Below are 21,927 nucleotides of genomic sequence, written 5' to 3'. Positions count from 1 at the left end.
ACGGTCCAGCTGCCAAGAGGTGTGGATACCGGGACAGGTGGAGAATGGAGGGGTGGCGGGGGGACAGCATCATCTCCCCTCTGCGTCCTGAAAGGGAGGCTCCTGCGGGGAGGGAGGGGAGTGCACCGCTGGGAGGTTTTGGGGAGTCCGGGGGAGAGAGCAGGGAGGGATCCAGTGCTTCCAGAGAACTCTCCGGATGAAAGTTCCATTCCGACACAGGGAGGACGCACGGATTCATTCCATCTGACTCTTCCTTGGGATAGAGGTGTGAAACCAAGTACAGCGTGGTACTTACTGTTCTGGGTTGACTTTTCACAAGTATTCGGCACAGGACTGTGCTGGGAGGGGAGGGACACAGCCCCGGTGTGACGGGGACCGTATTAGGCACAGGCACTCGTGGCATCTCAGGGGACCCTCACGGTAACCCCGAGGAGCGGGAGTGCTCGGCTCCATTCTACGGAAATGGGAACTGAGCTCAGAAGAATTGTGATCTGCCCCAGGTCCCAGAGCTAGTGAGTGGCAGTGCTGGGACTGGAACGCTGTCTGTCTGATGACAAAGCGTCCCCTTTGCCGTTCTGCCTCAGAATGAAGGGCAGGGCCTGATCCCCACATCAGGGAAGAGATAAATAATGCCCTCCCTCCTAAATACACGGAGAACAATAAACCTGAGGAGGGTGAGCTCGCAGGTGTGGTGCTGTGGATCCCGGCCAGCAGGGTCCTCACCTGCACACTGGACAGAATCCTTCTAGCCTCAGGGTGACCTCCAAGGGGGACTCGGAGGCCTGGACGTTGAAGACGGTGTCCTTATGTCGGGGGTGACCATAAGCTACCAAACTGGGACACTTTGGGGACTTAACGTGAGCATTACTAATACTTAGCCCCATGAAAACAGGCATAAATTGGGACTGTCCCAGCCAAATGGAATGCATGGTCCCCCTACTTACAGCTAAAGTATGAGGAAGGCTCGGTGACTCTCCAGGCCCCCTGAAGTGGGCATGGGGGGCAGACTCCAGCGGTGGGGCCAGGAGAGCTGGGCCTTTCTTACTCTGCCCCCGTCTCCCCAGTGTCTGACTCTGGGTCTAAGCTTCCTCATCTCCATAGCAGCCCTAACAATGCTTCATGTATGAGTGATCTGTTACGTAACAAATCACCTCAAAACCTAGTAGCTTAAACAAAACACTTATCACTCACGGTGGGTGGGGAATTTTTTTTTTGGGGGGAGCAGTTCTAGCTTAGGTCCATTCATGAGGTTGCAGTCAGGATGTTGGCTGGGGCTGCCGTTGACGGAAGGCTTGACCAGGGTGGCAGGACCTGCTTCCAAGGTGCCTTCTCCCACGGCCAGCAAGTGGGTGGTGGCCATGGCAGTCGGCCTCAGGTCTCCTCCATCCACATCCCAGTCTGGCCCGCTGTCTAGGGGAGGGCCAGTAGGCCCCACCTTCTGAAGGGAGGAGCACCAGATAATCTCTGGCCACGTTTGAAAGCCGCTGTACCTATGCAGGGTGGATGTTACAGGCGTACAGGTTAGGTACGGTATGGAAAGTTCCTAACGAGGAACTCGGCACTCATTAACATCGGAAAGAATCTTGGGCCTCCGGGGACCAGGGACCCAAATGTCCCGTAGGCCTGAGCACCTGCACCAGACTTGGAGGAGCCGAGCCACCTTTCCAACTGAGGGCCGAGGCTTCTTCAGATGCAAGTCATTCATTCATTCCTCTGTGGGGTCCAGATGGCCAGAGGGTTCCGCATGGGTTTGGCTTGGACTTTCACTCATATGCTCCCAAAACCTCCCGATGAGAAACTCCCCGCTGCACCCCCCGCTCCCAGGTGCTGGGAGCCCTCGTGGCTGAGTCTCCCTCCCATTCCGGGGACCTGGGCCCTGGAGCCACAGCACAAAGGCCTATTCCATGGGCTGTTCCCCGGCCCACCCTCTGCTAGGTTCTTTCAGGGACTTCTCTGTTGTTTGGTTCTCAGAACCCCAGGAGATAGGTATTCAGCATTTGCATCTTTCTTGATTTGTATCACAGCTGATTGCTTTTTGTGGCAAGCCACTGAAAACTCAACCCAGACTGGCGAGGGCACAGAGAGAACGTGTTGTTTTGCAGACTGCCCACACCTGGGGTTGGCTCCGGCCACAGCTTTCTGTTGGGCCTCAGAAAACTGTCACGGTATCTCCCTCTCCATCTGCCAGCTTCTCTGTCTCGTTTCGGCTTCACTCTCAGACAGGCTGTCCCCGCGGGGTGGCAGAGTGGCTGCCCGTCACTCACAGAAGTCCTCATCTCACAGAAGTCCTAGCAGAAGTCTCATTGGTCTCATTGGCTTACGCCTGGGTCCCACGCCCGGCCTCTGGGCAGACTGGGAGTCTGGCGAGCACCTACCACCCAGGGGCTAAGGGTGGGGAGGGGAGGGAGGGGAGTGGTAGAGGTGGGTCTCAGAAAGCTGGACGGATGTGGGTGGCAGGAAACAAATGTCTTCTGGGATATTGTTATCCCCTACCCCAAGGCAGGAATGGGCTCAGAGCAGGCGTGGCCAGGAGTCGCTCAGAGCAGGCGTGGCCAGGAGTCGAGGAATCCCAGTCTTCCTGCCCTGCTCATGGTGAGGAAGGAGGAGGTTCTCGCCATCCGTCCACCAGCCCTGACTTCAGAGCGCTCTGAGGCCGTGTGAGGTGCTCACCTAAAACTCGAGGATGCGGCCAGTGGCTCTAGAAGTGACTGGGTTAAAGCACCATTGGCTGGAGACAGTGGCATGAGGCGCTGACCCGCTGACCGGACCAGGCGGCATTTCCAGTTAGGAGAACCCCTTCTCAGAAACCCCCGAAAGAACTCAGCCTCCCAGCATTGACACGTGCAAGGGGGAGCTTTGGTTGTCTCCAAGTCCATGTGGCTTTTCCTCCCACCCTTCCGTGCTGCCTAATGGTTAAGGGTTAAATGCGGAGCACTTCCTGTGTGTCATTCAGCAGCAGTTAAAAATGCATCAGCTGAAGAGACACAGAATTGGTGTTCATGACAGAGAGGCCTCTCTCCTCCAGGGCCCCTCTTCTGGAAGGTTCCATTCAAAGGGGTGGCCTTTGGTCTTCAAATACAGAGGAGGGCAGTGGATCGAGCCACAGATGGAGGAGGGCCTCAGATTAAGAAGACAAGAAACAGGCTCTGTCCCCACATCATCAGAAAGCCTGAGTGTGAAGCCGAGATTGCTGGCACTGGGGAGGGGCTGGGTGACACACCCTCGTGCGGTCCTTGGAACAGGGCAGGAAGTCAGAACCTCGTGCCAGGGATGACTCTTGGGCTCTTCATAAAAAGCCTGTTGAGCCTCCTGCACAAAGGAGCAGCTGCGTGGGACTCGTGGGTGGGCACACGGGCTGCTGGCAGAGGGTCTCCTGGCCGTTTCTGGAGGCCCGAGGCCACTCCGCTTGCAGTCACGCTTCTGTTTCGGTTAGTGCTGAGGACAAACCATGGATCCCTCGGGCAGATGAGACGCCATTTGGGTTCCCTTGTTCCGCTTGGGAAACCCCACACGGAGCAGAGTCTGTCACGTGGCTTTAAATGCTGCACGTGACACGTTACCTTCCCCGTAGAACCACCCCATGGGGACACAGGCCTCTCTCTGCCGTCTGCCCAGGCATGTCTGAGGCAGGGTGTCCACCCCCCAGGTGGTTGCAGGGGAGCAGCGGAGGGTAGAGGAAGTTCGGGGGCAGTGGGGTCAAACTGACCTGGGTTTGAATCCCACTCCAGCCACTTAATAGCTGCTTGAATCTTGGCAAATTGCCCAACTTCTCAGAGCCTCAGTTTCCCCGTCTGTGAAATGGGGATCTTGGGACCTGCCTCAGGGTTAATGGTACTTCCAGGGCCAGACAGGAGAAGGCATTCTCGTATGTTTGTGCATTCTCTCCTCCCCCTCCGGTTCCTCTTCAGCACATCCTCAGCGCAGCCCGGTTATAAATGTGGTTCCCTAGCCCCATTATTTTAGAGGGAGGTGGGAGGCAGCCTGGAGAAGGGTGACATCTGGGTGTCACAGTGACAGTGGGTGGCCTGTGAAAGGTTCCCACATATCAGCGCAGAGCCCTGCAGACTACCCAGCATCCCCGGGAGGGCCACCCGGGTGTCCACTGGCTCAGTCTGCTCCCTCTGGGAGACTGCCCTCCACTGTGTGTCCTGGCCGCGACCATGTGCTGCTAAGCATCGAGGTCAGTGCCCCCTCCGTGTGTGGTCCCCCAACAGCAGCGTCCACATCGCCCTGGACCTGATTGGAAAGGCGAACGTGCCGTCAGGAGCTCCGGGGTGAGCCCCAGCACTGTGCGCTTCAGCATCCCTCCAGCGGGCTCTGGTGGGAGGCAGAGTCTGGGGACTGCTGTGCCGTAGGCAGGTCGTCACAGGGCCGAGGAGGGCAACCTGCTGTGCCCCGCTCACCCCGAAGGCCCCTTTCGCAGACTGGAGTCTGGAGGGCAGTGCGGGCCCCAGGGTTAGACCGCCAGCCTCACGTCCTAGCTCTCCCGTGCGGCTGCTGTGTGGCCTTGGACAAAACTTCTGCACTCCCTGGGCCTCCGCACCCTCACCTGCAGCCCGGGCGACCTGATGCCGACCTCAGGGGGCTGTTGAGAAGCATACTTCGGTTCACCCAAGCAGAGTGCTTTGAGCAACATCCGCCGTGTGGTCAAAGCTCAGGACACTTTGCTCAGCCTTAGTTCTCTGTCAGCCCCGCCAGGCTGCGGGTCTTACTGGGGGGGTGGCTTTGAACAGCCTGAGGATTTGCTGGCAACTGTGGGGGGCAGAGTAAAGGAAACACTTGAGAGGTCCCTCTGTAGAGCCTGATAGTAACGAGCACCAGTGTGGTGGCTGCTGCCATAACTTGTTACTTCCTTATAGCAAGGCTGTGGGGTGGGAATCCCTCCAGCCTGTGTTTGCAGGGAGGTACCTGGTAAGTGATAGAACTAAGATCTGAACCCAAGTAAGTGTGAAAAAAATCACTGTGCAATCACAAGCCGAGACTTTTCCAGGGTCCCAGTTCCTTCCCCTGCAAAGCTCTGCGAAGAGTCCAGTGGCTTTAACCTTTGTTCTGAGCCCCAGTCTGGAGCCTGGCGTAGACCGTGCCGGCGGCATCCTTCCCCAAGTGGACAGAGAGGAAACGTGGAGGACCGGTAATTAAATGAGGCCATGTTTCAGAGGCACTTAAGTGGATTAAAAATCAATGTGTCCGTCTGCACAGCCACCGTAGCCGCATCCTTCACGTTTGGTGGGTGGAATTCTTTGTTTTAAAAGATCCCGGTTGGCTTGGAATGGGCCTCCCCCGCCCTTCCCTGCTCTGTGCGTTAGCGGGGACCAGCGGCTTCCATTGGCTCGCACCTGAACTTCTCCCACAGGTGCCAGGTTGGCCCCCTCCCACCTGAGGCACGGAGACAGGAGGGAAGCTGGGTGTGTCTATGACGGCCTCTTTCCACTGACTCAGTCCGAGTTTCCTAGAATGAAACCCTGAGATGGGGAGACACCACGTAAAAGGGACTTACTTACTAGGGAGTGTTCCCAATGGAAACCACCAGGGGCCTGGGGAAGGAGGCGGAGTCCTTGGTCGGGGCAGAAGGCGGGTAACTTGGGCACGGTCCAATGGACAGGTCCCACCTCAGAGTGTCCCAATCAGGGACAAGGAGCTTGGTTAACCGTCCCCCCAAGGAGATGTGAATTCCCAAGCTCCTCCATCCCTCCACGTTCACAGGCAGAGAGGGTTCCAACAGCCCAGGGCCCCACCTCCAATAGAAGACACACAGGTGCAGCTAGTAGCTGGGAAGACCTCGTGCATGGCCGTGGGTGAGACCCAGGGGTCGTGGCGGAGCCCCCAGCATTCTGTGCCCGTCCTTCCCACACCCCTCTGTGCGGGACGTGGCGTGTGGCCCACCTAGCCATGTGAAGGAAAACTATGACCAACGTGAGGGCGGGCAGAAAAGGGGGAGGAGATGAAGAAGTACAGATTTTCGGTTACAGTAAGTCATGAGGGCGTGATGCACGGCAGCGGGAGCAGTCAGTAACCTCGTCAAAAAGAAAACGTGGAGAGAAAGACAAGCAAAAACATTTTCAAAGGCAGAACAAAGAATGAACAAAACTGTCCTGTGAGAGAGAGACACGACACCTAGCAGATGACGGATGGAGACCCAGAAAATGCTGACCGATTGATTGCTTCTGCAGGTCGGGGCATGGGAAGTAATAAATCGGTCAGTCCATTCCTCTCCCCCGCACAGCCGAGCCAGCAGCTGACACAGCCATAAATCCCATATATTCCAGCGCGCTCCGGACGAACAGACCGGGGCCCAGGCAGTCTGACGAGTCTGCGGCTCTCTGTAAAGAACCATGAAAAAAAAATCATAAATTTTTCCCCCAAAACTCGAGCAAGATTGAACTTAAAACCAAACTATTAAAACAACCAAAAGCAACCCCTGCTCCCCGTGGGTGTAAGTCATTTCGAACAACTGGCCAACTCACTGAAAATGTCGAAACCAAATATGGAGAAAACCAAGTGTAAGCCGAGAACACCAAACTGATCTCCCAATATTGTTCTTGAAAATGCAGAAAGGACACCACCTTGGGCATTGAGTCATGTCAGCGGGTCCTTCTGCATCGAGGGCTGAGCAACTGCCTTGCAGGCATTCTCACTATGTATCAATCCTCCAGATTCTGGGCATCCGGCTTCCCCTCGCTGCGTGCACAACCTGAACATCCTAAGGACCAGCCTGTGCTGCCTTGTCTGCCTGCCTCACGTTCGGCTTCCTAAAGCTCGAGCTCACTGCTGTGCGCCTCCCTGTGTCTGGTACTTAACAGAAGTGCTTCCTTAGGACCGGGAGATGCCCGTGTACTTCCATGCCTGGCACGTCCAGCAGTGTCTGTTGAGTAAGATAATGACAGAGCACAAGTCGTGCGCTGGCCTCAGGGACCTGTTCTCAGCCTGTTCGTCTGCTGCCTACTGTTCTGAGTAAGAGGGCCCCCAGCTAGCCTGGCCATATTATGAATGGTATTTTCGTTGTTGTTGTCATTTGTAATAGCTTTTGATCAGTGTGTTCGAATAATGAACTAAGTTTTCCCACCAAAGTCAGCACTGGGGTGACTCCGGTACATCGTGCACTCTGTCCAGTCTTAGATTCCGTAATTTCAAGAACTTGTAGATCTTTTAAAACTAATTAAAAGGAAAGGTGACCTTGGCTGGGTAGGTCAGTTTGGTTGGAGCGTCATCCTGATACGCCAAGGTGGTGGGTTCAATCCCCAGTCGGGGCACATACAAGAAGCTATCAGTGAACGTGTAAATAAGTGGAACAACAAATCTCTCCTCTCTCCCCCCATCCCTCCCTCTCTCCCCCACTGTCTTCCTGTCTCCCTCTCTCTCTCTCCCCTCTCTTTAAAATCAATGAATAAATTCTTTTTTAAAAAAAGGAAAGGTGAGGCAGTAGTAGTAATAATGAGTTATGAAATAGCCACAGGGCTATTACATTCCAGCCACAGGGCTGTGGTTGGTGGGAAGCTAAGCTCTTGTAAAGGGAGATGGGTTCCAGCCCTTTGAGCTGTCTCGCCCACGCTGTCCTCACACAGCAGTAGGCAGAAGTCATTCCTCCAACAGCTTGGTCCTTCCCCCCCTCTTCCCAGGCTGGGAACACCCCCTGGAGACAGCAGGGACTCTACTATAAAGGCATGTGGCCCAATGAAGGACATCGAGGCTGCTCAATAAATTATTATTAACCGAGGGAACGAACAAAGGAATGTACGACGTAACAGAAAACATACGTGTCTCGTACATAAGAGGTCTTCTATGGGAGCTGTTTCCCATTTGAAGCAAAATAAGAAACACCTGCTGAATGAATGGATGCGCGTCCTCCGGTGCTGGGGCCGGCCTTGCTCTCCAGAGTTCAGCTCTCTGTGTCACTGCCCCAGGGGCGGGGCGGCGCGGGATGGCGGGCAGGCACAGCACACAGGCTGGAGTCTGAGGACTCCAAGGCAGGCGGGGCTGCCACGGCTTCTGCCCTCACCCGAGTTAGAACCCTGGGAAGGCACTTCCTGTACACTCTGGGTCTCACTCTCCAAGGTGACAGTGGCGGTGCCAGCTCTGGGGGCCAGCGCTTCAAAGGCTGGCTGCAGAATGTGTGCCTCAGGTAATTTGAAAATCCAGATTTCCTGACCCAGCGTCTGCTCTCATGGACGCTGTCCTCTGGAGGGTGGGCCACGCGATCTGCTCCTTCAATGATGATTTTAATGCAGCCTAACGTTCCAGGGTTCCTAACTCAGGAACCACCCAGGGAGCTTTCGGCAAACGCTGGCCCATGCTGTGTGCTTTGATTCAGTGGGCCCACAGTGGGGCTTCCATCTGGGTCTTTTTAACGAAACTTCCCACACAGAGCCGTCACAGTCTTTCTGGTACCACTGTACAAACCGGAGAGAAGTGCCCCCTCTGGTGGTCCAGAGCCTTCGGCCAGGGTGCAGGGCTTGGCAAGAGCTGCCTGGGCTGGGCGTCAGCCCCTCTCTCTTCACCCCCAGCCAGGTCTCCTGTGCAGCAAGCAGCCGGCAAAGCTGAGCGTGGTAGCCCTGGATCCCAGGTGGTTTTTGTGCTCACCGCCAGCTAGGACTCCGTGAGGAGCCTTTGTTGTTAATAATCCTTGAAGGCTTTTGAGCAAAAAGGAACACAGTCCAGCAGATCTTTAAGTAACATCGTCATTTCACTCAACATTTCCTTATAACGTTGAAGTGGCGTAGGAACTGAACCCTTGTTTATGTCAGTCCGCCTACAGTACAGCCAGTTTTGTTGTGTGCTTTGCTTTACGTCAACGATGTTGAGTGAAGACGTGCTGTAGTGTGTTGGGATTCACCAGGGCCACTTGCAGAATGGACTGCGGGGCAGCCGGGGGCAGAGCTTCCACCGAGAGGCTGTTCTGCACCAGTCTGGGTGGGAAGAGACTGGAGCTGATCTGTCATGGCAGCATGGAAAGAGAAAGGAGGGAGGGATGATCCCCAAAGAGGACCCCAGTCCTTTAAGGAGAGTCCCAGGATATGTCCAGAAGTGGCAAAGTGGATGTGCCACCCGAGTGAAGAGCTCCGAAGCAGCCGCCCGCTGAGATGGGGTACCTCGAGCCCACAGCGGGCTCACCGGAGACCTGCTCCAGGCAGCTGCTGGACCTGGGAGAGGTGTCTTCACCTGTGCCCAGGGCAGGGTCATCAGGGGCTGCCTCCAGCCTCTGTTCTCAGCCCACAACTTCGCCACCCCAGTTGCCTGTGCAGAGGGGAAGGGATGGGGAGAGGTACTGTCAATGCCCTTGTGTTCTCTCCACCCTCCCTGGAGACTGGCTGTCACAGTCCCTCTGCAGGCTGAGGCCTGCCTATGTCTCTCTTGGCAACAGGGGTGTGCTGCACTCAAGCACCCAGGGGACCGGAAGCACAGGATAGGCAATGTCCCCTGAACAACTCTTGGCCAAAAAGTGGCAGGTATTGAAGGATAGATGCCCACCTTCCTCCCCAGTTGGGGGTGCACTTCCCCACTTCCTCATGGAGGGCCCTGAGGTCACCTTCCAAACTACTTGCACCCCTATCTTTGTCCAGCCCAGATAAGGATCATGGGAGTGGACGGGTCCCCATCTCCACAGACGTCTGTGCTCACATAGACACTAGCCCTCCAATAGCCTCAGCAGCGGACATATTGCCCTGGAGGGCAGAGAGCGCGAGGAAGGGCATCTCCATGGCTGGCACCCAGTTTCCTGTGTGGGTGGGCTCAGTGATGCAGAGCAGTGCTTCTCAAATGGTCGTTTCCTGGGTCTGGGGTGGGACCTGAGAATCTGCACTGGTACAAGCTCCCAAGTGACGCTGATGCTGCTGGTCCAGGGGACCATGCTTTGAGTGACAAGACCCGCAGCAGCAAAACTCTTCACAAGTGAGTTTTGAGTGGGCAGGCGCATACGTGGGTCTGTAGGTGGGTTGGAACTCCTCACTGTGAGCACATTTCTAGTGTGGAGTTTCCTGGCCAAGACATTTTTTGGGGTTGACTTTTAGAGAGAGAGAAAGAGAGAAACATTGCTTTTTGTTGTTCTACCCATTCATGCATTCATTGGTGATTCTTGTGTGTGCCCTGACCAGGGATCGAACCCGCAACCTCGGTGTGTCAGATGATGCTCTAACCCACTGAGCTAACCAGACAGGGCTCTCCTGGCCAAGACTTTCATAAGCGCCCGGCACACACTTGACTCCTACAGATCCTTTTCATCCAAACACACTCCCAAATTGTTTCTATGCCATGATGTTAAATTCTTTCCAGTCATCTTGGGAGAGGTCCCCACCTTCTTTTCTTCAGCCAAGCCCGCAGGGCAAAGGAGAAGAGTGATAGAGAACCGAGGCCATTTGATTCATGAGATGGAATCCAGCTTTGAATCCTTAGTTTGTTGATCAAGAATTTGCAGGCTCTGGGAAACATCAATACATATTTTTTCATCTTAGAATAGAAACCATTTTTTAAACGTCTAAAAATAAGCTAATTGCCTCTATTTAACAGAAGGAAGAACTTTCTGGATGCAAGTCAAATACTCAAGCCTCCAAAGGCACGGCTTGCTGGTCTTTTCCCTTTCGGCTCTCCCGTTAGGGTTGGTTGATTGATTTCTGTGTCTTTGCTTAGATTCTAAAGTTCATATTCCTATGGTCCCAGAAGGGGCAAACACCAGCATTTGGGAAAGTATAAAGATCAGCTCTAAACAGGGTTGGTGGAATGCACCAGAGAGGGGCATGTTACAGGAATACGACAATTTATTCAAGTCGTTCCTAATTTGTATTGGCTTTTAAAGGGCAAGATGATTTTTATTTATTTTAAAGTTTCCAAAGCACTTTTTTCCTCAGAGTCAAGAGGGCGGTTAGGGAGACTCCCCTGTCACCACGGTGATCAGACCTCGCTGCCCAGGGCCCGGCCGATCCCCACGGCCTGTGATGGGTGCAGGCTGTGTAGAGTGCGCTCTCTCCACCCTCATGCTTGGCTCTGGAGGGGATTGTGCTTTAACACCTCTGTGGTTTCTCTCTCTGTCCAACACTTGCTCCACTTTTCAGACTTGGAAAGAACACACCTAGCATCATCTGGGCCTTGGCTTCCAAATGGGGGTTTTGATGAAAGTTAAGAGAAGAACCTGCTTCGTAGCACTTCCTTTGCCCTGCTCCTCCAAATCCCCCACGCCTGTGGCTAGTCACCTCTGGTACCCTCGACTCCCGAACCCGGACTGTTCAGTCGCCAGCTCCTAACCAGCGGAAGGTCTGTAACCGCTGCCACCCTTGACATCTGCACTAGAGTCACGCTGTGCTCCAGATTCATGGGGTCATGCTCCTGGCCTGGTCCGTCTCCGTTTCCATGGATTCTTTGGGGAAGAGGGGGAAAGGGAACCCTGTTGTTCCTCCTTTGGTGTCCCCAACCCCAAACCCCCTCTGAGCCATTCCTCTATTGCCAGCCAGGAAGCCCTGGGCAAGTGACATAATTCTTTGTGTTCCCCTTCCGTCCTTGGAAAATGGGCATAAAAAGAGAAGCCACCACCGAGGGGCCACCTGTGCGTCCCACCTTTGTAACCATCGGCACTTCCAGGGCAGCAGCGGTCCCGTGGGGCAGGTGTTAGGCCTTCATTCTGCAGGCAAGAAGATGGGGGCTTGTAGAAAGCGTGGTGAGTGTGCCCGACGACACACAGCTGTTACGTGTCTGCACCAGCAGTCAGAAGTCGGGACGCTGATGCCAAAGTGTGTGCACTTTCTACACTGTGAGCTCATGTGCTTTTCTTTACGGGTAGGAATTTCATGGGCCTTGTCCCAAAGGGTTCCCCTCTGGGAACAGGTCTGGTTTCTTTTTTTTTTCTGGTGAGGCTCAGGCTGACTCATCGTTGAGTCGGGCCAATAAAGTATTTCCTAGGAATAAACTCTCTCTCGTTCACTGATTGGGCCAGGTTGTTGGGAAGCCCTGCTCACCTCTTGACCCCTCAGTCGATCAGGGAACTCGGCTAAAATGCTCCCAAAGTCACCTGGATTCTGTATCAGCTGATTTCACAGGGAGGCATCTCTTCCCGGCTCACGGGGTCACCTGGCAGTGGACACGGAGACATCGGGGTCATCTTCAGCTTGTCAAGCCCGTGTGGAAAGTGGGAAGTCAGATTTCAGACTCGCCCTGGTGCTGCGCATAAGCCCACGGCCAGACTTCGCTGCTCCCCGAAGAGCAGCCCTGTGTTGGTGGTCAGATAGAGCCCCCCTCCTCCACGCAACCCAGCGCTGCGTGATCGGGAGGAAGGATCCCGGAGGCCCCAGAGGCTCGCTAACCTCATTATCTGGTTCTTCCCGCCAACCACCGCACGCTGCAAACGGGCCGGAGCTTGGCTCCACCGGCCACGCTCCTGGGGCCAGGACGGCCGAGGTATGTCTGGAAAAGAGAGGGACTTTGCCAAGGCAAGCATCTCCCATGCCAGGCAGACCAGCAAATGAGCTGCTCCTCTCAGCCCTTTCATCTGAATCCCTGATGAGCCAAGGCCCGTTCGGGTAATAATTGCAAACTCGGGGTCGACTAAGTGCCCGGCGCAATGCCAGGCGTGAGGATACAGAGGTGAACGTGTGCGCGCCAAGCTTTCCATGACTGTGTCCTCCAAAATGTTAATTGAGGCTTTCCCGATCCTGAGAATAATGTGTGTTAAAAACTGGGGGGAAAAAACCCGATATTTTAATTGAATCACATAATCTCCCGAGGAAAACCCTGATAGCCTTTTATAGGGCCGGCTGTCCTCACCGGCCAAGCCAAAGTGGGCCTGGGGAGAACGCCAGCTGTGTGCATCTTCTCAAAGTAGGCTCCAAAGTTCCGTAGTAAAAATTTTGTCTAAGTTTTGATTGGAACTTGACTGGAAACACGAAACTAAAAATTACAAAGATAAGTTTATGTTATCCTCCATTTAACAGCTTTTGTAACATGGTGATTATAATTGTGTAGGATATCCTAGACCCAAGGCAAGAGCATGCTTGCTTTATTAGTGTCTTTAAAACAACAGTGCATCCGTTTCTGAAACGAAGGAAGAACTGAACAGCTTTCCGAGGTGACTATCCTACTATGTCATGAAGTTACCTTTTTCCTTTTTTCTTCATATTTGTTTAAGCACCCTCACCCACCAAGGGGTCGCCTTTACAATGGTGTGTTTTTCCCCAGGGCTCTGTGGAACCGTTCCTGCTTAAATCCTTATCTTCTGAAGCAGCTTAATGTGCTAACGTCCAGGGGAATTTTGGTTTCTCCAGCAGTGAACTAACTGATCTAACGCCGCCGCCAGATCCAGATTGATCAGGGGCTCCCAGTGATGTGAGCAGTTTCCCAGCCTGCCTTTCGGTGATTTCACAAAAGCCTGGATCTTCTGCAGTGAGGTTTTAGGCTTTCTCTGAGGTCGAGTTGCACTGCATGTGAATTGGGCGATCGGATGTCTGCCCTGTCTGGCAGCCAGAGACAAGGGAGAAACTGTGTGTTCGCTGGCCCTGGTTCCCGGAGGGCCGAGAGCAGATAATCCTAAACCCTGCAACAATGCTCCAGTCAAGTTCTCCAGGCTGACGTCAGTGTCAGCAGTGACTGACACAGGGAAGGAACCAGAGCTGAGGAGAAGCCTGGTCCCTAGGACTGCCCCCCCCCCATATACCACCTAGTGGGCTGGGCACCAGTTGCCTGGCAGAAGTAATAAGCACCTCCCAAAAGACCGTGATCTACAGATATTGCCTAAAGTAGGGGGGGGGGCGGAGGTGGTGGCTGAGTTTAGCCACACTTCCCAGAATTCATTTTTGAAAGCTTCTCTGGGTCTTTCTGTGCCTACAGCGTGCCTGCCTGACCCCTGGCGGGGTACATGGCTCCATCCTGACCCTGGTCTCTAAGGTTATACCTGGGCATGATCTGAAAGCAGAACAAAGAAGATGCAGAAGTGTCTTTGAGGGCAGGTGGCCCTCTGATGGGGAAGCTCTGCACACTTTATAAACTACCGTTAAGAAAGCTTCCTCTTGGCTAGGATGGATTTAAACCAGAGCTCTTAACATGTGAGTGTCCCCTTCTGTGCTCTCCCCACTCGGGGGCAAATGCCCAGAACTTTCCCGAGGCCCTCATTCTGGGGGGCCTGGTCTGCGACAAGTCCTCTCTGAGGTCAGAGCTGTCAGAAGCAGAGCCTGAGACGGGTCGCCTGTGCAAGTGGTTTCCTGTGGTGATGCTCTTGGGAGAAGAAGGAGGAAGGGAGCAGGCTGGGGCGGAGGAAGGCGCCCCATGGGGCTGCGCATGCAGCCAGAGTCTGCTCGGCCACTTCCCCTGGGGGCTCTGGATCGTGATTCCACAGCAGAGCTGGTCTCTCACCTTGAGGCAAAGAGGCAGCCTTCTGTCCCTCCGCCACCCCCACCCCAGCCCCCTCATGTCATAGGCTGTGGAATGCTTGTGGGGGAGGACATCGTAATGTCTCCAAGAAAACTGTGGTGGGAGAGCAGGGCTTGGAATTTTAAAGTCTTTTGGTCAGGGCAGCTTAAAGAGCCGCAGGAGGGCTGCACTGATGCCGACAGGTGGCAGAACAGTGACCCACGACAGCCGGTCTGTAGTATCGTCCAGGATCACGTGAGTCAGGGACCAGCTGCTGAGCAAGCGCACACATTCTGAGAGATGTATTTGCTTTACACTCTTCTTGGGTGTTGCAAAAGATCCGTCCAGGATTTTGTTATTTCTATTAGACCGAGTGGAAGAGAGGCTTGGAATAACACTGTAAATGCTGGTTTCTGTGTTATTTTCTCATACTTTGGAATTAGCGAAAATAAGATCATTCAGCAGCTCTTGAATAACCCAAAGCAGCCTTAGCCAGAGCTAAGTAAACTGAGGTCCCATCAAGTTCCAGAGTAAACTCGTGAAGCCGCAGCTGTTCCTTCACACACGGGCAGAACCTGAAGAAGCTTCTGAGGCAGCGAATCTTCAGGACAGATCGGCCTTCGACTTAAGTCAGAAACCTCCCTGCTGGCTGGAGAGGGGTTTCCAGTGAGTTGTCGAGCTTTCCAAAAGGAGTTCAGAACTGGGTTGACTAACCCTGTGTGTGTGTGTGCGCACGTGTGCGAGCACTGTGGGGGGGGGGCATGTGCCCACACACACACACACACACACACACATAAATGCAGGGATGCTCTTGAGAGTGATTACACCCACATGACAGGTATGAACCAGGACTGTCCCAGGGAAACCGGGAGCTAGGGTCACCCTAGGCTTGAGCTCGCTGCTCCTGAGCCCTGCAGGCCGATTAGCTAGGATTTAGAGTAGCTTCTACTTGGGCCAATTGTGGATATTACTTCTGGGGTAAGGAATGAGGAAGAGGACGGTGACAAAGGCCACCCAAATGAATCATTAGGATTATTCTTTGGGATGCAGGTCTTGAGACATTGGGGAAGTTGTTCTCTGGTTTTCCGTATTGAACCAGCTAGCCTAAGCCCCCTAGGTTCCAAGAGCAGCCCTCACGCTGCCACGTTAAGTGTCTGTTTCTCTGCTGGGAGACCTTCCCCTCCGACACCCTGAGCTCTTCACGTGCAGGGGCCAGCATCTGTCAGACCCGTGTCCTCCGCGCTGATTGTGGTAGGTGATGACTCCGCCCCCCCGGGGGTGCACAGGGTCCGTGAATCCTGCACCACATCCATATTATGTACGTGAACTTACCGTCCCCGAGTGTTTGGGGGCCAAGGTGGATGGAGAAAACCTGGGAGGCAGGACTGAGGGAAAGTGTTCCCAACTGTGGGAATGGCTTACACGAAGGTGTGGAAATGAGACCAGGAAAGGGTGTGTGTATAATAATAGTAATGTATGTGCTCCATGGGGCAGGGGGGCAGTTTCAGAAAATATGGACCAAAGTGGACAACAGCATCAGGATTTTATGCTTTATTCTGTTTGCATGTTGTAAGAAGGTTCCTCAGGCAGCCTTAGGTGGACCAAAGAAAGGAAGGCTGGGAGCAGGGGCTCCCAAACATTGTACAGCAGAACCGCTTACTTTATTATCCCTTCCCAGTCATTGAAAGTGCTTTTTTTCCCAGGCCCTGCAATCTCGGAATTTACTCATTTGTGTACTCAGGGATACCTGGGGGGTAGCCTAGGAATCTGTGTTTTTCAAGATGCTCCCAAATTGACTCTAATGCCAGGGGTCCCAGGTCCCTGTGAGGCATGCTGGCCAAGGTCATGAAGAGCCATGAGAAATTTTGTAATCAGTGAGATTGTTTTCTCTGAACTTGGATGCTAAAAAGATGAACTAGAGTTTCCTTTTCTATTTCTACGTCTCCTTTTGTTTCATTATATTTTGGAGGGATTTTTGTCGTTTTGCTATTTTTTAAAGTAAAGTTTTATTGATATGTAACAAGCAGATCAAAGCACGCACATCATGAAGTGCCCAGCACATTGAATTTTCACAGGGATCACACCCAGAAACATCCCAGCACTCCGGGAACCCCTTCCACTTACTGCCTCCCCGGTCGCTGCTGTGGCTTCTCGTGCCATGGGTCCGTTACCTTTTATCATTGGTGCTTTTTGTGTGTTCGATAACATTCATAATATATTCGTGTAGGTTTGTCATAGTAAATGCTCACATTTTCCCCCCTGACAGGACACAATAGAAAATGTCCATTTTACTTGTCTACAGCACTAGAACAGTTGGTCCGAGCGGAGGTGTGGGTCTTGGACATTGGAGCAGGAAGCCCGGGCAGCGTTTCAGAGCCGGATCCACATGAATTGGTTCTTTTTGGTTGCCACTGTGCGGAACAGGGAAGGAGACAGGATGTAGAGTCCGCCAGGAATGGCCTTGGGGAAGTCACGCTGCCTCGCTGAACTTCAGCATTCGGCTTCCAGAGGCACCCAGTGACTGCGAGCCCCATCCTGTGCCTCCTTCTCCAAGATCGGCAGGCGCGCTGGCTCCCCTTGGAAGTCTCGAGGTGCTTCAGTGCCTCGGAGAAGCCGTGAGGGTTTTGAAGAGCCTCCTGGCTTTCCCTTGACCTTGGCTATACGCCGTGTGCTCCCATGGAAAGACAGCAACTCCCTGTGCCCTTCTCCTGGTTCTCTCTCGCCACTGAACATAGAGTCTGGTGTAGTCCAGCTACACTGGGAAACCTCTCCGTGCCCTTAACCCACACCCCCACCCTGGGAGGCTTGCAGGGGAATTCAGCCCCCCTCGCTTCTTTAGGCTGTGGGAAGAATCCCTGTATTTTTGTTGGTGTGATTTTCTTAGAGTTTGACTTTGCTGCACCAGCAGGGTCTTGAAAGGCAGGATTAGGGTGTGGGCTTAGGAGACAGGGCCCAGAAAGACGACTTGGTTGCTCGCTTGTGGCCCAGACCAGGTTCCCGGGAGAGCACGGGGTTCAGAGCCCAGGTGTTAGTTAACAGTCAAGAGTGGTTTTGTCCTCTGCACCTGTCTTCCCAGGGAGCCCATGGGAAGGGTGGGCAGCCAGAGGGGGTCTTGGACTCGCCCTGGTCCGAGATTCCTCACCACACCCCAGCCCACAGTGGCCGCTGTCTGAGCACTGCCCCAAAGACAGGCCGTGTCTGCTGACGTCCTGAGCCGACCCCCGGAGGCCACTTCCACACATCTGTCTTCCTGTGGCCGGCCCATCTGTAGGTGTTTTTTTTTTTTCTCTTTCTCTTTCAGGAGGAAATGGGCATTTCCTGTGAACTGCTGGAATCGGACTTCCTCAAGTGCAGTGTGGGATTTCCTTTCATGAGGTCCAAGTCGAAGGTAAGGGGCAGAGAGGGGGCACTTCCTTGGGAGGCGGCCCCCCAGACCTTCCCGCCAGCCTCTGACTCCACCAGCTGCCTCCCCTGAGGTTTCCTCCCGCAGGGGCCTGGGGTGGCCACGGCCGAGTATGGCCACTCTCCTGCCCACGGCAGTCTGCTCTGAGTACACTCCAGAGGGGCCGTGGTCACGCAGCCCTTGTCTTTGAGCTGCATGCCGTGTCCCAAATGTGAGAGATGCAACATGGCCTTGGCATTTGGGCAAGCAGCATCTGATTGGTCTTCTAGAAATGTTTGTTGTTGTTTTTATTTCCTGGGACGTTGCATGCCACTTTGAGTCCCTGAGACTACATGGGAGAAGATGCGGGTGGTCTGGGCTAGGGACCTGCAGTCCTGACTCCCCTGGGCACTCACAATTTTCTTGAGAGACTTCTTAACATTCTTAAAATGTAAGTAATTATATCGTACTTCATTTCTTTAAGCAAAGGAAATCAGTCACTTTGACGCGTAGAAGGAGCCAAATTTTCTAAGCTCAAACAATAACATGGCCCGGCACGTTCAGGCATTCACGGAGCATTCTAGCGTATGCCGTCATTGCGGGGAGATGCAAACATATGTAAAGATGTGATTTTTGGAGGCAGAACTAGAATCTGAAAGACCAGGTCTGCCTTACGAAATGGAAGCTAGTGCCCTGACCGGGGGGCTCTGTTGGCTGGGTGTCATCCTGCAAAGCGAGAGGTCACCAGTTCGATTCCCGGTCAGGGCATCCACCAGGCATACCAGGTATATACCAGGCATATACATACCTGGTATGCAGCTTCTGTCCCCAGCTGGGGCCCATCCAGGAAGCACCTGATTGCTCTTTCTCTCTCCCATCATCCCATCAACATTTCTGTCTCTCTCCCTCCCTTCCCCTCTCTCTAAAAATAAATAAATACAATCTTTTAAAAGAGGAAAAGAAATGGAAGCTACTTTCCCTGCTATGATTTGAAGGAAGTTCACGTGCCTTTGTCCACCTTCCTTGTCCCCCTAGAGTAAGTGAAAGCCTAACCCTCCTCTCCCGCCCATGTCGGAGAATCGGATCACTTTCATCTCAGAGACTTTCTGGTCCCAGCGCGTGGTAGCCGTTGGATATGTAAACCAATTTCGAGAATGTTCTCGTGAGAAAGACGATTTGCTCACTTCTGAAAAATTGCCTGAACCCATCGGCCTCATTGAATGGACTTGCTCCAAGCGACTGTGGCCCTTCCATCCGTGATTCCCAAGCCTTTTCCTGGTTCTCTTTCTCGTCTGCCCACGTTCCCGGGGGGAGGGAAACCTCAGGGTGGCCGCCCTTAGAAAAGGGTCACAAGTCCCGCAAGACCCCAGGGAGGGTGAGGAGAAAGGAGGAAGACCCCCGACCACAGACATCACTACCTGTCGTAACATAGGTGGCACACCACACACAAACGTCATTGAAATCCATTGAACAACAAAAAACAGACCTAACTGACAATGTTTTACGGTTGCCGTTTCATTATAAAATTCAGTCTACATCCCAAATCAGACCCAAGGTAGGTCTTACGAGTTTGAGTCTGAAGTTTATTTTAAAGGGAGAATTTGTATCACTGTCACAGGTAGACCCGGGCTCCCTTGCCATACAGAGAAGGTGGTCACTAAAATGAATCGAGGAAAACCAAGCAGTGTTGGAATCTGGGGCATTACAGTTTGTCAGAATTCATCCACCTTCAAAGTAGTCATAGAGCCAGCAGAAGTATGAGTGTTGGAATATTGAATTTTTTTCCCCAGCTGGTGATGCCACTACCTTCCTCCCACATACAGAGGTTATGGCTTGTAGCCAGAGTAAACCTGGAGACGGGCGTCTTGGGGCATATTCCCTGGAGAGGGCCCAGGAGGTGACTCGGTTAGGGACGGGGGCTCCCTCTAATCACAGCCTGGCTGGCCCTCCCCTGTCCCTTGGACCCTGTGCATCACTGGGCTCCAGACCATGTGCTGAATTGCCGCCTGTCCACACTGCGGGCTCACTCAGGTTAGCCGTGTGCGTGTCTGACCTCACCTCCTGGGCCACCACCTCCGATTCTGGCTTCTTGCCCAACTCTTGCGCTTCTCGCCTCACCTGGATCTCCAGTGTGTGTGATGCAGATCTCCTGCCAGTTCTGACTCTCTGCTGGGACAGGACCCTTGACTTTCCTTCCTTTGTCTCTTCCAGCTTTGCTTCCTGTCCTGTCTCCACGCCCCACCCTCCCTGTAGGCTGACAGTGCCATGGCAACAGAAACTCTGTGTAGAAAGGGAAGTTCGGTGGCCACTGTAGCGAATGGGCCATTGTGATGGTCCGGTGTTCGCACTTGTAGGCAGCGTTCAGTTCAGTAGATTCCAGTCTCTCAAAGTTAGACCGTGGCCTAGAACTAGTCCTAAAGGAACCCCAATGTTTAGATATTAAATAAGTCGTAGCCTCTCAGAGCTTGATAGAATTTAAGAATTGTTTTGTCCATCCTCTTCTGTTTGTTTGTTTGTTTGTTTGTTTGTTTTTTCATATTCACCCAAGGACATGCTTAGAGGGAGGGGGGGGAGAGAGACATCAGTGTAAGAGAGAAACATCGACGGTTGCCTCTCATACATGCCCCAACCAGGGACCGAGCCTACAGCCTAGGCATGTGCCCTGACCAGGAATTGATCCCACAGCCTTCTGCTTTACAGGGTGATGCTCCACCCACTGGACCACCCAGCCAGGGCCTCTTCTTTCTATTGAAATGCAGACAGATTCAGTGTTCTTGACGAAGGTCACGGAGTCAGTGTGTGGTCAGGTCTGGTTCTGTAACCCCAGCCAAGGGCTCCTCCCACACTCCCACACATGCCCGGTATCTGCGTGGTGAAACGCACATTTGCTTAGGGTAGCATTTCCCAGATCACAGGAGGCTCACCACCGAGGGTCCCTGAGATGACGGTGGGTGATATGTGGCCTCAGCACTGACCAACAGGGACTCTCACGGCGGGAAAGGCCTTCCCTTTCCAACACCCTTTCAGTGCTGAGCGCGTGCAGACAAGGTCTGTGCTGGGGCGAGCCCATCTTTGCCACGTCCCCATCGCTTGTTGGTCTCACTCTTACCCAAAGGGGGTAGGCCTCGGGCCGGAGCCCTCAGCAGGCCGCAAAACTCAGCATTGCTTTGCTTTCACTGTCCTTATTTTTGTGACTTCCTTCTTTTTATGGCAAGCGATCCTGGAGTCCCGGCTGTGAGAGTGGCATACATTTTCCTTTTAAAATGGTCTCTCAACAAAAAGAATGAGGCGATGAAAATAGGAAGTGCGTATCACAGGTGGTAGGGTGTGCCGACGAGGCAAGCAGTTGGGAGGCTGGTGCGTGAGTGAAACTGAGAAAGTCCTGCTTCGAGAGATGAGTGTGTCACTTCCCGAAGAGCCTCAGTCGTTGAGGAGGACAGAGTGATGCCTCTCGGCTGCACGCTTTTCCAGTCCCAGCTGTGTCCCTGGCCTGGCAGCCACAGGGGTATGCATGCAAGTAGAGCCTGTCATGCAAACGAGTTTCCAGAAGTCATAAACTGGGGGAGAGTGTAGCTAGCAGTTTAATTTGGAGTCCCTGCTGATGCCAAATGTCACTTTCTTTTTTCCTAGTATGAATTCAGTGTGATCTTTGATACAAGCCATCTGTCTGGGGAGGAGGAAGTTCTGAGCTTCATCATTACTGCTCAAAGGTGAGAAGGATTTAAACTTTTCTTCCCCAAACATAAAGGATTGATGGAATAAGACAAAACACACCCAGGTCACCCTTCGACCACGGCTACGGGGCCGAGGAAATCGAAGTGCTAAAGCCCCAGAACACTAGGCGGAATCGGATCTCTCAGGGATGGTGCTTGTCTGGTTCTGCCTGTGCCGCGGCCCTGTCTCCCTTTCCCTGTCCTTGGGGCACATCTGGGACTGTCCTGTGCGTCTTCAGGTCACTCTTGGGGGGATACAACGTCCTACAGTCACTTCAAGTCTCCAAGCAAGTTCACAAACCCATAGTCAGAGTCTCCGAGGAAAACCGCCTGGGGGGCTGACCCCACCTGTACCGGCCCTCTCCTCTTTCCCCGAGAGCGCTGTCTGAGCACCCGGGTGCACAGCGGGGACGTGGGAGAGAGAGGTCTAGGTGAACAGGTGTGGTTGCACGCACTCACGGGGCCATGCAGGTGTTCAGAGCTGACTCTTACCCTTTGGAAAAGGGAAAA

The 21,927-nt window shown here is 53.6% G+C and overlaps 1 protein-coding gene across 1 annotated transcript in view; it reads left to right on the top strand.

Annotated features, from left to right (window-relative positions):
* The window catches only part of ITGA9 (integrin subunit alpha 9), a 308,765-nt gene that overhangs the window by 225,704 nt on the left and 61,134 nt on the right, over positions 1 to 21,927 (top strand). Inside the window, exons 19-20 of the mRNA XM_028518757.2 lie at positions 17,624 to 17,710; positions 21,335 to 21,414. Coding sequence (XP_028374558.1) covers positions 17,624 to 17,710; positions 21,335 to 21,414 — 167 coding nt within the window. The remainder of the gene's footprint in view (positions 1 to 17,623; positions 17,711 to 21,334; positions 21,415 to 21,927) is intronic.

The sequence above is a fragment of the Phyllostomus discolor genome, chromosome 7 (assembly GCF_004126475.2).
Source record: "Phyllostomus discolor isolate MPI-MPIP mPhyDis1 chromosome 7, mPhyDis1.pri.v3, whole genome shotgun sequence".
Lineage (NCBI taxonomy): Eukaryota > Metazoa > Chordata > Mammalia > Chiroptera > Phyllostomidae > Phyllostomus > Phyllostomus discolor.
The sequence above is the reverse complement of the archived record's forward strand: the minus strand, read 5'-3'. Positions and strand labels throughout refer to the sequence as shown.